Below are 17,179 nucleotides of genomic sequence, written 5' to 3' on the forward strand. Positions count from 1 at the left end.
TCCGGCCCGCGATCTTGCCCCGCGGCGACCACGCGTCCGGTGCACGCGGCGGAGAGGAAAGCGCCCGAGACCCAGCAAGCGTCTTCCGCGCTCGGCTTCGGCGAGGGGCGCGGCGGGGGCGGCGGCGGCCACCGGGGGGGCCCGGCCGGGCCCGGCCCGCGTTCCGCGCAGCCATTGGCCGGCTCCGAGCGCCGCACTGAGCATGTTCGCGCCCCGCTCGCGCCGCGCTGCAGCCGCCGCCACGGCCGCCGCGGGCGCGCATTGTGCGGAGAAGCGGCCGAAGCGAGCAGCGCCGGCCGTACGCGCGTCGGCCTCCTCGCGCAGAGGCTCGCCCGGCCGCCGGCCCGGCCCCCGCGCCTCCCCCTGTGCGGGCTGGGCGCCGAGGACGGCCGGCATGGCCTGAGTGTCGGCGGCGCGTCGGCCGAGCAGCGGGGTTGCGACATGGGGAACCAGGACGGGAAGCTGAAGCGGAGCGCAGGTGAAGCCCTGCACGAAGGCGCAGGCGGCGCCGAGGATGCCGTTGGGCCCAGGGATGTGGAAGCCACAAAGAAGGGGAGCGGGGGCAAGAAGGCGCTGGGCAAGCACGGCAAGGGCGGAGGGGGCGGCGGCGGGGAGCCGGGCAAGAAGAAGAGCAAGTCGGAATCCAGAGCCTCCGTGTTCTCCAACCTGCGGATCAGGAAGAACCTGTCCAAGGGGAAGAGCACCGGCGGCTCCCGCGAGGATGTGCTGGACGCCCAGGCCCTGCCGGCCGGGGAGCTGGACAGCGCGCACTCCCTGGTCACCAAGACGCCAGACCTCAGCCTCTCGGCCGACGAGACGGGCCTGTCGGACACCGAGGGTGCCGACCCCTTCGAGGTAACCCGTCCGAGGGACCATGGACCCGCGGAGGCCGGGGGTGGGGGCAGGGTGGTCTTGGAGGGTTTGGAGACCCCCGCGGGGACGCAGGACGGACAAAGGACCAGTTCGGGCTCGGACACGGACATCTACAGCTTTCACTCGGCCACCGAGCAGGAGGACCTGCTTTCAGACATTCAGCAGGCGATCCGCCAGCAACAGCAGCAGCAGCTGCTGCTGCTCCAGGGCCCCGAGGAGCCTGCGGCGCCCTCCACAGCCGCCTCCCCCCAGCCCGGGGCCTTCCTGGGCCTGGACCAGTACTTGCTGGGCTCCAGCAGCGCATCCGGGGGCGCCCCTCGTAGTCCGGACACGGAGCAGGCGGTGCCTGCGCGCTCCGACCTGCCCGGCAGCCTGGTCCCCGCGCCCCGGGCGCCCGAGCAGCCCCCGTCCCCCGGCGGCCCCGGGGCCTCGGCGGAGCCCGGCCTGCCCGTGGGCCAGCCCGCGGCTGCAGACTCGCCCTCCTCCACCGCCTTCGCGTTCCCCGAGTCCGCGCCGGGAGAGGGCTCAGCCGCGGCGACCGGGCCAGGGGTTGGGGACACTGACGAGGAGGGCGAGGAGGACGCATTTGAGGATGCCCGCCGAGACTCTCCGGGGGAGGCGTGGGGCCTGGGGCTGGGAGAGGGGCCCCCGGCGCCGGGGGCAGAGCCCGAGGGGGAGCCCGGCAGGCCCAGCGCCCCGGCGGCGGCCTCCCTGCCCAGCAGCCCCGCGCCCAGCCCGCGCTGCTTCAAGCCCTACCCGCTCATCACCCCCTGCTACATCAAGACCACCACGCGGCAGCTCAGCTCGCCTAACCACTCTCCCTCCCAATCCCCCAGCCAGAGCCCCAGGATCAAGAGGCGGCCGGAGCCCTCCCTGAGCCGGGGGCCCAGAGCCGCCCTGGTCTCGGCCGCCGCTCCAGCCAAGAAGCACCGGGCTGACGGCGGCCTCGCCTGCGGCCTCAGCCGCTCCGCCGACTGGACCGAGGAGCTGGGCAGCCGCGCGCCCCCGGCCGGGGGATCTGTGCACCTGCTGGAGCGCGGGGCGGCCTCGGAGGGGAGTGGGGGGGCGCCCGCCGCGCAGGCCGCCAAGGTGTCTGGGGCGCCGGCGGCTGCGGACGGTTTCCAGAACGTGTTCACAGGTGAGTGCGCTCGGGCCGAGCGGCCGCCAATCAGGGCCTCCGCGGTCACCTGCTCCGGCTGAGACGCCCAGTCCCGCCTCGGGCCAGTCCTGCCTTCACAGGGGAATCCTTTCAGGTCCTGCACACCAGCTCAGTAAAATCCCTGTTTTTCTTTTCCTTTTTTTTTTAAAGATTTTATTTATTTATTTCACAGACCCATCACAAGTAGGCAGAGAGGCAGGCAGAGAGAGGAGGAAGCAGGCTCCCCGCTGAGCAGAGAGCCCGATGCGGGACTCGATCCCGGGACCCCGAGATCATGACCTGAGCCGAAGGCAGCGGCTTAACCCACTGAGCCACCCAGGCGCCCCTTTTCTTTTTCCTTTCCTTCCCCTTTTCCGTTCCTTTCCTTTCCCTTCCTTTCCTCTTTTTTCTTTTCTTTCCAGGGAGGACAGCTTTGTTGCGTCTCCTAAGTTGTCTCAAAAAAGGGCTCAGTCCATTTCTCCAAAACATGTGCTGGTCTCTATGCCCAGGGTCCCACCAGACAGATCAACTCCCCCCCATCCTTTTTTTTTTTTTTTTTTTTTTTTTTTTTTGGGCATAGTTGGCTGAGCCATCATTCTCTTTCTGTCCTGATCCCCACAGCATTAAAAAGAAAAAACTTGTTAATGATTTTGACAAGGGTCAAGAAACAATTTATTTCAGTGCTATCCAGAGTTGATCTCTGACTGCTCTAACACGTGTGGTATATATGTATGTATGGAATATGTGTTCTAGCTCAGCCATCGGGGTACACTACTCGCTGAACTTAAGGGGACATTCCTGATTGATGCAACCAAATCTGACACATGGTATTAGAAACTTAATAAATAATGAAATAGAATATTAGGAATAATTTTCATTGGGTTTTATGTCCAGTCAAAACAGGGCATAGCTTGGAGATAGTGAAGTTGAGAAAACCGAGGACATGTAACCCAACTGGCACCTCTCCTCAGCCGTTGTTATGGATTCTGATGGGCAACGTGAAAGCCCAGCGAAGGGGTCCACTTACTGTGGTTAAAAAGCAAGTAGTTCAGTGAGTTTATCCTTTCTTATAGGCCGATAGGTCCCAAGGCCTTTTAAGTGCCTACTGGTAGAGCCATAGTTTGTTCCTGTTCTCTTAGTTCTCTTGTACTCTTAGTTATTAAAGGAAATAATAGACTAAAAATTTAAGGAGTAGAAAAGAATGAAAATTTATGCAATTGCTGGTAGGTTTGTGATAAATCTTTGATTAAAAATTTCAAATGTAAGGGGCACCTGGGTGGCTCAGCGGGTTAAAGCCTCTGCCTTCGGCTCAGGTCATGATCCCAGGGTCCTGGGATCGAGCCCCGCATCGGGCTCTCTGCTCCCTTCCTCTCTCTCTGCCTGCCTCTCTGCCTACTTGTGATCTCTGTCAAATAAATAAATAAAATATTAAAAAAAAAATTTCAAATGTAATTCGAAAAGCTTAACATCCTCTGTTTTTGGTTATCCATTTGATAAATGGGTTAGCTATAAAATATTTCTTTTTTAAAAAAATTATTTATTTGACAGAGTGAGATCGCAAGTAGGCAGGGAGGAGGGTGGAGGTGGGGGGTGGAGCAGGCTCCCCGCTGAGCAGAGAACCCCATGTGGGGCCCCATCCCAGGACCCTGGGATTATGACCTGAGCTGAAGGCAGAGGTTTAACCCACTGAGCCGCCCGTGCACCCCCCTATAAAACATTTCTTAAGTGACATTTCTCAGTGGGCATAGCTACTTTGGCTAACTGCCATTAATGTTGTAGTTACTTATATTTACTACATTTTTATTTTCACTTCTGGATCACCTTTTATTTTATATTTATAGATTCTTTTTTTAAAAATTTTATTTATTTGAGAGAGAGACAATGAGAGAGCATGAGAGGGGAGGACAGAGGGAGAAGCAGACTGTCTGTGGAGCTGGGAGCCTGATGTGGGGCTCGATCCCAGGACTCCGGGATCATGACCTGAGCCGAAGGCAGTCGCTTAACCAACTGAGCCGCCCAGGCACCCTATATTTATAGATTCTTAAGAGTAGCTTCTTTTTATTCACTTTGTTCATTTATTTACTGCTTGCTCCCTTTCCCTCTCTCACTCTTTCTAACTTCTCCCCCCTTCCTTTTATTGTGTAGGTTAAGTTGAAAGTAATGCTTATAGTCTAATACCCTGTAGATAAATTATAAAAAATATAAACAAAACAAATCCCCGAAAGACTATTTTGAAGGAAGAAGACAGGAAAGTTCTTGAGTCAATTTTGTGAATTTAATGTTGGTGAGAAAATCATATGTTTCCTCTTTAGGGAATCATTCATTTATAAATGTGTATGTATATGTATGTATTTTTTAAAAAGATTTATTTATTTAAAAGAGAGTGCATGTGCAGGGGGAGAGGTAGGAGGCGAGAACCTCAAGCAGACTTACCGCTGAGCACAGAGCCCAGACTTGGGGCTAGATCCCAGGACCCTGAGATTATGCCCTGAACGAAACCAAGAGTCAGGTGCCCAACCCACTGCTTGGGTGTCCCTCTGAATATATATTTTTAAATGAAAATGTCACCATGATTCACATTATCATTTATAAATATTAATGGTTTCTCTTTCTAATAGATTAGACTTTGAATATACATTTTTAAAATTTTTTATTTACTTATTTTTTTAAAGATTTTATTTATTTACTTGACAGAGACGCAGCGAGAGAGGGAACACAACAGAGGGAGTGGGAGAGGGAGAAGCAGGCTTCCCATAGAGCAGGAAGCCAGATGTGGGACTCGATCCCAGGACTCTGGGATCATGACCTGAGCTGAAGGCTTAACGACTGAGCCACCCAGGCTCCCCACATTTTTTTTTTTTAAGATTCTATTTATTTATTTGATAGATCACAAGTAGGCAGAGAGGCAGGTGTGGGGGTAGGGGCGAAGCAGGCTCCCTGCCGAGCAGAGAGCCCAACGAGGGACCTGATCCCAGGACCCCGAGATCATGACCTCAGCCGAAGGCAGAGGCTTAACGCACTGAGCCACCCAGGTGCCCCTATATATTCATTTCTTAAAATGAACAAATGTATATATGTATATTCTGGACATCTACATTGTACCAGGCAATGTGTTAGTGGCAGGACATACAAAGGTCATTAAGTCATGGTTCTGCTTCTCCAGGGCTCCCTGAGTACACAGGAACAGTGGGGAGATGCAGTGCTGTCCTGTGGGAGCATCAGGGGTAAAGGGGCTGATCTCCTTGGCAGAGTCAGGGAAGAGGACTTCACAGGAAGATTGATCAGAGTCCTGATGATTGTAGGCACTAAACAGGCTGAAGATTTGTTTTCCTTAAGAGGAAAAAAAAAGTTTGTTACTTGCATTTTATTTTAATTTGCTAAGTATTTCCAAATTTGAAATTTCAGACTCTTAAAGGAGTCCTATTCAGTAAGCACCTGTGTTCTGTTGGCCTCTCTAGGGAGTTTTTTTTTTTTTTTTTTTTTTTTAAACCGTGCAGGGCAGAAGTGTAGCGTGAGTTGTTTTAATATGGACATCAGGGGCACCTGCGTGGCTCAGTGGGTTAAAGTCTCTTCGCTCATGCTCTCAGGGTCCTGGGATCGAGCCCCGCATCAGGCTCTGCTCAGCGGGGAGGCTGCTTCCTCCTCTCTCTCTCTCTGCTGGCCTCTCTGCCTACTTGTGATCTTTGTCAAATAAATAAATAAAATATTAAAAAAAAAATATGGACATCACTGACTTTGTCTTTGATGTTTGGATCTAGCTGGTCAGTGATCAGTAGATGTTTGTGTGGCCATTTCCATATATTTTTCTCACCCACTCATGTTCTCTAAAAGAAAGTGATAGGTTTAACCTAATCTTGTAACTGGTGGGGAAATGCAGGTAGGTAGAGAGAAGAAATGACTCAAGGTCACCCTGTGATTCATTCAGAGGCAGAGCCAGAAATAGAAGCTGAGTCCACTGATTCCAGTCTGAATGTCCTTGCTTCGTACTCATTTTTAAACCTTTGGTCCTGAAGGACAACATCGAGTCAAAACTACTTATAAAAAAATAATTTTAAGTCTTCACTTAGGAGATGTTTCAGTTCTGTTTTTAATAAGACTTGTCCCTTTCGTTGTTGAAAGAGCCTGCCTTGGGCTGGAGGAAGAGGGGTTATTGGTCAGAGGAACCAGATTCCCTCGAGGCAGCTCTCAGGGAAACGGTTCTTGTAGTGTGGTTTGGTGAACCCAGAAGGACACATGTCCCTGTTTCTCTGTTGCGGTTTATTTTCTTGTCATCTGGCTTCACATTTGGTTCTTTACCACCCTCTACAGTTTTATGGGCCTCTTGGATATTACCAGACGCCTGAGGAACGGAGGCGTTCTCCTTAGGGAAATTGGGTTTTTTGGCCTTAATTTTGCGTGTCTTTGGCTCCATTAATTGCCAGCTGCCTTTGAAGCAGGTGATCATTGTATCTATAAGCCTCCATAAACATCTTTTATTTTTAAACCAGAGTGAGGGTTGTCAGCTCTGGAGAAAGGAACAGATGTTGTTCGCTTTTTAGTGCCTCCCAAGTGTAGGGAGAAAATTCAAGTGGAAAGAGATCTTTGTGGCACATGTTTGTATTTGTTTGGTAGATAGAAAAACAGTTAGTGATGACAGAAACCAAAACTTTATTTTGTGTTGGTTGTTAAAAACTGATGATGTGGGGCAACCTGGGTGGCTCAGTCGGTTAGGTGTCTGCTTTCTGCTCAGGTCGTGGTCCCAGGGTCCTGGGATCGAGCCCTGCGTTGGGCTCCCTGCTCAGCGGAGAGCCTGCTTCTCCTTCTGCCTCTCCCCCTCTCTCTCTGTCAAATAAAAAAATAAAATCTTAAAAAAAAAAAAAAACTGATGCTGTTTTAGGCCATCACACTGAAATCTTTCCACAGTTAATTTGTTGGACATGCATCTTTTTCCGTGTTGAGTATGAAAAAAATGGCTTCTGAAATTTGAGAGTTTCGTTTGTCTATCAAGTCTAGCAGAAGCTTGTTAATAGAATTTTGCGGTTAGTTGGTTTGGACAGGTAAAATACTAAATTTGTGATGCTAAATCAAATACTAAATTTGTAATGCTAAATCACTTTTGATAGGAGTCTCTCCAAAATCAATTATGCGCTGATCTGTCCTTTTCTAAACACGTGGAATCAAAGTTTAATCTGTTTTCAACGGCTTAATGTCATCATCAGGCAGGTCATTATTAGGTGCTTTGAAAATATTGGGGAAGCGTTCATGCTCTGGTTCCTGTCTCCTGTTTCTGAGTGTTTGTGTCTTTGCTTTCTGACGTCTGCTAGTCCATTCATGGGGCTGTCTTTTTTCTCTTTGCCACCCCTCATACTTCTGATTTGATTTTTCTGATCAGTTTGTTATCGGTTGGCAAATCCTATAATTATGATGTAAAGTTTTATTTATTCCACTTCTCCTGAGTGCCAGACACTGTGGTGCATTACATAATTTTCTGTAATCCTTAGAACAACCTCGAAATAAAGCTATTTATTTCTCTTTTCCCAGTGAGCTAAGCAAGGTTCAGACAAGTGAAGTAACTTGCCTCAGGGCAGTAAGCTAGTCAAAGCTTCATCTAGGATGTGGACTTGGATAAGCAAATCTGTTGTTAACGTGTATAAAATGAAATGCATTGTATCCGTGAGCTTTTAAATGACTAGCTAATTAGTAAGTGGCTTGTGCTTTGGCTGTTGGATTGTAGGACTCTCATTTTGGCTTTTCTAAAGATTATCTTGATTTTTATATCCGTAGAGATACTCCAGTGTAGGAGTACAGGTTTTCTTATATAGCTTGTTAAATGATTTAATTGTGAATTTGTTGAGGACAGTGGCTGTCTTATTTCTAGTGTTAGCCTCTGACAGAGTCTGGTTGTCGTTCATGTCCAACACATGAAGGAAAGTCAGAAATCATCCCTGATGTGCGTATATAACACATCTTACTGTAATGGGTAAAGGGCTTCAGTGCATGTTCTGCTTTTTCCTGTATTTGGACATTTCTTAAAATTAACAAATGATCTTATCAGGATAGATATAAAATTAACAAATTATTATATCAGAATAGATTTTGGTAACAAAAGCTAGGGCTGGAAACACTATTCTTAAATCTCTTTATTTTATTTTTTAAAGATTTCATTTTTATTTATTTGGCAGAGACAGACACAGCAAGAGAGGGAGCACAAGTAGGGGGAGTGGGAGAGGGAGAAGCAGGCTTCCCGCCGAGCAGGGAACCCAATGCAGGGCTCCGTCCCAGGACTCTGGGATCATGACCTGAGCCATACTTAATGCCTGAGTCACCCAGGCGTCCCCTTAAGTCATTTTAGTCTGATCTGCAACATCCTTTCTCATGTTTTCTTTAAGACTGTTTGGATTGAAGTCAGGTACCCCAGTGATGGGTTTTAATGTCTGCTTTATGAGCTGTGGACTGGCCTACTTCTAAGTGCATTTAGGCTTAGGGTATAAGCAGTGTGTATTTGAAATTGAACAGATGCTTTTTGAGCTGTGTTTCCTTCTGATTCTATTAAAAACTGCTGAACCTATTCAGTCGGATGATGGTACAGCAGTTGTTCTGCTATCATTCTAGATGAATTTGTATCTTAGCTTTTTAAAGGGACTCTCGAGTAATTTTTTCTTACACATACGAAGCTAGAGGAGTCATTTCACATTAATAATGTGAAAATTAAATGAAATAGTTTATATGAAGCCAATACAGTTCTGTCTAGTAGAGGCACAAAATTGGTGCTGTGTGCTTTCCTCTCCTGGTTTATTGCCTTAATAAACTTCATTGCTCAAAGTGGACCAAAACCAAATTGGTTAAGACAAAACAAAACAACTCTGAAACTCTATGCAGAAGGTTGATTCATGTACCTAATCACTGTTTTATTCCCAATCATTTATGCATCATTTTTTTCCTTCTATCATTTTCTGTGATTGTTGGTTTCCTTCAGAGTTTGGAGAAGGAAAGCCTCCGATGGAGGTGTGGCTGTGTGATTGGGGCAGTTGCTCATTTTTAAAGGAGGGGCGGGGAAGAGGAGGCAGCAGGCAGACGCCCTTCGGATTCTCGTCCCGCAGAGCATCCGGCGGCAAGGCCTGACTCTGCAGCCTTAACCTCCCACCATGTCCTTCATAAGCTCTCAACTTTAGACAGGTTAATCCGTTTGCTGTTTTATGAATGTACATTTCATTTTTTTGATTTGTGCCCTTGCCTTGAAGTTTTTACCCTCTTGGACCACACTCTATTTGTCTCTTGATTTAGCATCTGAAAGGGCTGTTTAAATTCCCATTTTCATGTTTTGTGTCTTTACCAACTACCCTTAACTGGCATCATTTATTTCCGTATCTCTGCACTTACCATCTGCATCATATTATGAACGCTTTTGGGGTTTAGGGATTCTTTGGTCTTTTTTCTCACCTATTTCTGCTTTTCCTTCCACCTTGGATACTGACCTGATTCTGTCCATCATCTAATCTCTACCAACACATCTACCAATGTCTCTTCTGTGTGCCAGGAATATGACGACACTTAGCATACTGGGTTTTTATGAATAATTGTTTGCCACTTTAAAAATTTTTACCTACTTTTTTTTTTTTTTTTGAAAGACTTGATTTATGTGTTTTAGAGAGAGAATGAGTATGAGTTGGGGAGGAACACTGGGAGGGGGGTAGTGCGAATCTTCAATGGACTCCCCGCTGAGCACGGAGCCCAAGATGGGGCTCGATCTCATGACCCTGAGATCATGACCTGAGCTAAAACCAAGAGTGGGGGGGTACCTGGGTGGCTCAGGGGGTTAAGCCTCTACCTTCGGCTCAGGTCTTGATCCCAGGGTCCTGGGATCGAGCCCTGCATCGGGCTCTCTGCTCAGGGGGGGAGGCTGCTTCCCTCCCTCCCACTCACTGCCTGCTTCTCTGCCTACTTGTGATCTCTGTCTGTCAAATAAATAAACAAAATCTTAAAAAAAAAATAATAAAACCAAGAGTCAGATGCTCAGCTGACTAAGCCACCCAGGCACCCCCCACCATTTTTTTTTTTGAAAAGGCAAGTTGGGTATCTAGGCTTCCTATTGAATTCAAACTGGAAAATTACTAACATTTTTGATCAGTCAAAATTAATTGTTCTTATTGAGGTATGATTGAATCTGAGGAAAGAATGATACTTTGATAGAACTTGTTTTGAAAGAACATCTTATATTTGGTTGATTTTAAAATAGCAATGATAATACAGTGATTGAGCTTCCAATTATAAATTTTATTGGCGATGAAAGAAGTAAGGAAATAGAGAAAATTTTATTGCTCTGTTTATTCCTGCTTGTGTGTTGTAAGTAATAACCTGATTTTAATGGAATTTAGCATTAAGGGACCATTAGAAAGAAACAAATAACTACTGCTTGTGGCTTGATCGTTATTGGATGTAATTTTAGTGGCTGAAAACTTTCCCAGGCTTTTTAAAAAAATATTAAAAATATAAATATATGACACATACAACTTCTAGTCAATTTGAAATGCTATTTAGTAAAGCAAGGTATTACCGCATCGACATTATATGAACAGACAATGGCAGTTATTGGATGCTATAAGAGGACTCTAACCTTGCTGGTGAATTGTTACTCTCTGACACGTGCGCCTCTGTGGATGAGAGAAGGGGAAACATGCACGTCCTCCACCTTTCCAAGGGTATCCGGGGAGGTGTTGATTGGGTAGGAGAAGAGCTTCCACTCTTCTGCGATCCAGTCAGTTTCCACATATCCTGAACCTACTCGAAGCTGTATTTTCTGTTCTACCAGAGCCACAATGGGCTGAAGATAGTCTATTTTTTTTTCAGGGGCAATGGGATGATTTCTTGAAAAAATTAAGCCTGTACGTTGTTTTAAATGATCTTCATTTTACTACTCAGTTGTCTCTTTTTATACTTCAAGCAGAAGCGTTGTGCCCAGTAATGTAGGGGGCGCCTATGGAAATGAATTCTGTGTCATTTAAGCTGTGGCTTTGCACACACGGGAGGGGAAGGAGTGAGTTTAGCAGGAAGCTCGTAGCTCTGCTGTGACAGTAGCACAGGCGGAGACGTCTTCCAGTCTGTCTCCCTTTCTAGAGGATGTCACTGGTTTCCTGGAAGACCCAGGGCAGTCACTTCTTCCCTCTTCTTGGTGCCCTGGTTTCCCGGGCCCAGACACGAAAGCTGCTTCGTCCAGGTCTCATCCGGCCTGGAGTTCTGTGGAAGGGACCGTTGCAGACTTACCTTTTCTGCTAATGGTGATGCCCTGCACCGTTTCGTTTCTCTATTGTTAGAGCTGAAGACAGTCCCCCTGGGGGAGGGTGCGTTCGTGCTGTGGGGTAAAGACAGCACTGGTGGTCGGGGATGGCCAGAGCAGCAGTGTTTGGATTTCGCTTCCTTCCACCGATTGTTGATCGACACTGCAGGGAGTGCGATCTGGACTGCTCGGACAGCCAGTATCGGACGGGAATCTAGGATCTTGTGTTTCTGAGCACGAAGGTAGTGAGTAGGTGTAGTATATGGCTGACATGCTTTATGAGAAGGAAAGCTGTGTCGTACCATGTATGAGGCAGGGGGTATAGTGAGCATGTCTGTGGAGTCTTCCTAATACGGACAGCAAACTGAGCAAGTCTTCTTGTTTTTTTGAAGATTTTGTTTATCTGACGCAGAGACACACAGCGAGAGAGGGAACACAAGCAGGGGGAGTGAGAGAGGGAGAGGTAGGTCCCCGCTGAGCAGGGAGCCTGACATAGGGCTCAATCCCAGGACCCCAGGATCATGACCTAAGCCGAAGGCAGAAGCTTACCGACTGAGCCACCCAGGTGCTCCAGAATCTTAAAAAAAAAAAAAAAAAAAAAGAAGTTAAAATACATTTATGGAACTGTATTGTATTTATAACAAAAAAGTCCTCGTGTAAGTATACACCCATGCAGTTCAAACCATTATTATACTCAAGGTTCAACGATATTGATTTTTGTATGTTTTCAATTTTCCCAACTCTGCTTACTCATAATTTTTATTAATCTATGGTATTCCGTGTAGAAGTTTTCATTGACTAAAAAACTTCCTTAGAGACGGAGGCTAAAAGGTTTTGGGAACTCCTAGGATTTTTACTTTTGTTTTATTGTCCATGAAGAAGTGCAGCTTGTTTAAGCCCATTAAGAAGCAAATGCACAGAATAGAGCTATTTGAGGCTTACAAATGAATTAATTTGAATACTCTGTGGAAAGTTATGTAAACAATGAGTCTCTTCACTCTTAACATACAAGTCTTTAAAAAGTAATGAAAAGAATGGGATAACAATAGAGATAATCTTTTGCAACTCAATTTTTTAAAAAGATTTTTATTTATTTATTTGACAGAAAGAGATGGAGAGAGGGAACACAAGCAGGGGGAGTGGGAGAGGGAGAAGCAGGCTCCCCACTGAGCAGGGATCCTGACATGGGGCTTGATTCCAGAACCCCAGGATCTTGACCTGAGCCTAAGGCAGACGCTTACGGACTGAGCCATCCAGGGACCCCTCCAACTCATTTGTTAGCCCAGGTTCTTGTAGATCATTGGTCTCTTCTCTTCCACTCCACACCTTTTGGAACCCTTAGACGAATACTTCCCCTTGGAGACATAAGGTATGCAAATTCTTTATGGGAGGTGTTATATTTTGCAGCTACCTAAGATGTTCTGCAAGATGATTATATCTTAACAGAGCGCTATTTTGGTTAAATGGCTTTGAGGGTGTAAAATGTTTGGATAGTATCCTGGTAGTTTATTTCAGGATATAGGATTTGATCTGTGTCTTCCAATTTTAGAAAAATCCCAAAGTGTGTTGACTCTGTTGGATCTAGCATATTGTGGGTGGGCATATGAGGTTGACTAAGAACCGCAGTGATTTCTGCAGACAGACCGTTGTCTGAGCCAAACGTGCAGTATAAGTGAAAAAGTCATCCTAGAAGACTTCTGTCTCTGATTCAGATTATTTCAGTAAGGAGGCTTATTTGATTCTGAATTCACAGATCATTTTCTCCACCATCTGCCTTGGGATAGTAAAAGCTGGCATACAGATTTAGGTAGCTTTGGGCTAATCCCTAAGGTTGAACCACCAATTTCCTTTTGGTTTTATTACCGATTAAAGTTACCGATCTCTAGCTTCTCTCTCTCTCCTGGGCATCAGACACATCCCACTTAGCTATCATGGCTCTGGCTCCTCTCTGAGAATTCTCTGCAAGACAAGAGAATAAACTATTAACAATATAAAGATGGGCAGCCAGTGCAGTTTAGAAACATGTCCGTGATTACTTACTGCCCTGAGGCTAAAGTTTAAAATCTCTACTATATATGTATTAATATTCTAACACTCCATGGTTTTATCCCCTCCTTGTTGCTCAGTCTGTCCCTTATCCTGAATGTTTCAGTTCTTCAACCATCTCATGTTTTCTCTAGTAGTTTTAGATATTATTGGCACTCTGTTCCTGATCTTCAGGGGGAAACAAAGAGCATTTACTCATATCCCTCGGTACATGACACATCCCATCATTCGTCCATGCAAAACTCTTCATTTTGTCCATATTTATTCCCTGTAGAGGTTTCCTTCCGTATCCAAAAATATCGTATCCTATGCAAACTTTTGTAAGCCGAAATGGTGCAAAGCAAAGAAACAATTACCATTAATTTATATGGAAAAATTTTTGAGGGTTCCCAGACTCAAAAAACAACCTCTTTTAGGCCTTTTCTGATACTTTAAGATACATCTTGCTAATGGCTGCTTGAAATAAACGAAGACGCAGTACAGATGCTCATAGACAGGGTTCTACTCTGGAGGCGTGGTGCTGACATGCTGCGTGTAGTTCCTCGGGGAGGCGCTGGGGGCGCCACTCCTCGTGCTTGGGGCTCACGCAGCCTCGGTAATGGCCCCGCTAGAAGAGAAAGGTTTGGTGCTGTTTCCGTTTTTTGCCTTTTTTCGAGAAACCGAAAAAGTCCTTTTTGGATTTCTTTCGGTGAGTGAAAATAAGTACTAATGTGGATCTTTTGCAAAAGCAGGTGGGCATTATGTGACCTACTGGAAGGAGGGAATAGCTGTGTGTTCATTTCCTACTCTGCCCTCCCAGACAGTGCAGGGAACAGTGTGATGTGTGTAGGGAATTGCTTTTGATGTTTGACATCCTTGAAATTGTATGTAGTTTTGCAAAGTATATAATATTTCTGTATATATTTTAGTTTATACAAACATTCTGAGTTGGAATTCTTTTTTTTTTTTTTAAGATTTTATTTATTTATTTGACAGACAGAGATCACAAGTAGGCAGAGAGGCAGGCAGAGAGAGAGGGAGGAAGCAGGCTCTCTGCTGAGCAGAGAGCCCGATGTGGGGCGCGATCCCAGGACTCTGAGATCATGACCTGAGCTGAAGGCAGAGGCTTTAACCCACTGAGCCACCCAGGCGCCCCCTGAGTTGGAATTCTTTCTGCTGCTTTTTGTTTTTTATTTTTAAAGATTTGAGAGAGAGTGGGGAGGAGCAGAGGGAGAGAGAGTCTTAAGCAGAGCACAGAGCCCCGTGACCCCGAGAGCACACAACTAGGAGTCAGTTGTATAACTGATTGGGCCAGCTGGGTGCCCCTTTGTGTTGCTTAAAAAAAAAAAAAACAACACCCCAAAACTCAGCAGGGTTTGGAAAGAACTTTATACATTTTTCTGGGTGATTATCTGTCAAGTTCATTGCTTCTTACTGCTCTATAATATTCCAGAAAGTGAGGGTTCTGCTGGGTTGTACACACCAGGGGGCACTGTTCACCTTTTTTTAAAAGATTTTATTTTATTTATTTATTTAATTTATTTATTTGACAGAGATCACAAGTAGGCAGAGAGGCAGGCAGAGAGAGAGAGAGAGGAGGAAGCAGGCACCCCACTGAGCAGAGAGCCCGATGCGGGGGCTTGATCCCAGGACCCTTCGGATCATGACCTGAGCCAAAGGCAGAAGCTTAACCCACGGAGCCCCCAGGTGCCCCCACAGTTCAGTTCACCGTTTATTGTGTGTGACTCATGTACCTTGTGGTTGTGCAGTGCGGTTGCTCTGGACATTCCTCCTATTTTAAGTATTTGCACAGGGATGCACATCTGGTCTCTCATTCTTCTCTCCAACCACAGGCAACACTGCTGAACATTCCTGTGTGAGAACTTCTGTGGGATATTTATTCAGGAGTGAGGTTGCTGGGCCATAAAGTATTTACTTAATTTGTCTAGGTACCGTCAGATTATTTTCCGGGATGTTTCCCCAGTTTTTACTCTAATAATGCAGTGAATTGGCACTTACCTAATTTTTGGATTTTTTCCAAATCCAATGAGGGAAAGCAGTATCTTGTTTTACTTTTTATTTATATTCCTCTGATGGCTAAGGCCTTTGAGAAAACTTTTGTTTATTTTTAGCCATTTGGGTAACGCCCATCGGAATTGCCTGTTGATAGCCTCTTTTCTTTTTCTGTAGGGTTTCCTGATTTTCCTTATTTATTCACAAGGGTTCTCTTTATCTTTGTAAATTCTTGATATTATTTTATTACCAGTGTTAAGGATATGAAGGATTGTCACTAAACTCCTGGTGTTCTTTCCTTATATTAGAGGCTAACATAAAAGTGATGCTTCTCAGAGTCCCCTGTAGGTTTTATTTCAAATGTGGCTTAGGTTTGATGAATTTCCACCTGATTTGGAAGACCCAAATGAAGCCTAGGACCAACTTTTTTTTGTTTGCACTTACATGTACAGCTGTGGAACTGTAGATCCTTCTGGGGCCATGTCATCAGAGGTCTACTGTTCAGGTGTTCTTTTCTTGAGGTGGTGGGGCATGGTGTGTCCCTGCTCCTGGTGTGGCTGGTGGCTGGGGGAGCACAGTTCTGGGGCTGACGGCAGAGGTAACATCCAGCCATGAGGCTTCCTAATTCTAGCAATGAGAGTGTGCTCTCAAAGCCCAGGACTTGAGATCAGAGAAGAGGCAACCACTTCCTTGGTGGCCTGGTTTTAATTTGGTTCTTGGTGGGTAGTTCTAAAAAGATGATACAGTCTTTTTCTTCAGCCCTTCCAAGAGTCTGTACAATAAGAAATTCCCTGTAGTAACTCTCTCTTACTGTTGAAACTATTTGGAGTAGACTCAGTTGTATGTAATCACTGGACTCTTAACATGTAGAATCAGTTTTAGACATTATATATATCTTCCTCTAATATTTCATACCTCCTTTACCTTTGTTGTGTCCCTGATTGAAAAGAAATGCTTAAATTTTGATGTGATCAATGCTATTTTTCACTTGTGTTTTGTGCTATTTTCTTATTTAAGGAATCCTGTCTTATTGCTTGGTTACATTCTCTTCTCCATAGTCTTCTGTTAGCTTTATCATTTTACCTTTTATATTAAGCCTTTGAACTATCTAGCATCTTCTTGCATGTGATGTAATGTACGGATTCAGTTTTATTCTTAATATGGCAAGCCAGTTTTTCAACATCATCTCCTTTATAGCTTTTACTCATTGATTTTTCATATACATTTATATGATTCCCATACATAGGTAAGATTGTTTCTGAGGGTCTATTCCTTTTATGTTTGATTTTCTGTCTTCAGTAACTACTATACAGTTTTTAAAAATGACTTTGCAATGTGTATAATTACCTGGACGTGTGCCGTTTTTCAAAGTTGGTGAACCTGTTGCCTTTTATCTAAGTGTGGAGTTTCTTTAAAAGTCCTGATGGTATTTGATCTCTTATTAAATTTATAGATTAAATTAAGGATTATTGTCACTTCTGTGAATTCATTAATTTAGCTCACTTATGTTCTTTTACTAGCGTTCTGGACTTTTCTCCATGGAGGATTTCTGTTTTCTTTGCTGATGCTTCATATGTTTTATTGCTAAGGGTAGAGGTATCTTGCTTTTGTATTGTTTCTATTTATTATTTGGATAAATCTTTTCAATGTCTTTCAGTTATGTGGCATGATTTCCTTTATAAATATTTTTTAAACCTAAAGGTTAGTTAGTAATATCCAAATGTATAGTTAAGATTCTGATCCAACTATATGGGTTTTTGGGGTTTCTGATCCAATGTGTGCCCCCCCTGCTCCAGCACTAAGCAATTCCTTATGACATCAGCTAGGTGTTTCATAATTCAACTTAATATTGACATTATCTACCTGGAGATAACAGC

General features: G+C 45.3%; 1 protein-coding gene across 2 annotated transcripts in view; it reads left to right on the forward strand.

Annotated features, from left to right (window-relative positions):
- Nucleotides 1-441: 441 nt before the first annotated feature.
- The window catches only part of FMN2 (formin 2), a 366,439-nt gene continuing 349,701 nt past the window's right edge, over nucleotides 442-17,179 (forward strand). For both annotated transcript variants that reach the window (XM_044267009.1, XM_044267010.1), the window contains exon 1: nucleotides 442-2,011. In XM_044267009.1, coding sequence (XP_044122944.1) covers nucleotides 442-2,011 — 1,570 coding nt within the window. The remainder of the gene's footprint in view (nucleotides 2,012-17,179) is intronic.

The sequence above is a fragment of the Neovison vison genome, chromosome 10 (assembly GCF_020171115.1).
Source record: "Neovison vison isolate M4711 chromosome 10, ASM_NN_V1, whole genome shotgun sequence".
Taxonomy (NCBI): domain Eukaryota; kingdom Metazoa; phylum Chordata; class Mammalia; order Carnivora; family Mustelidae; genus Neogale; species Neogale vison.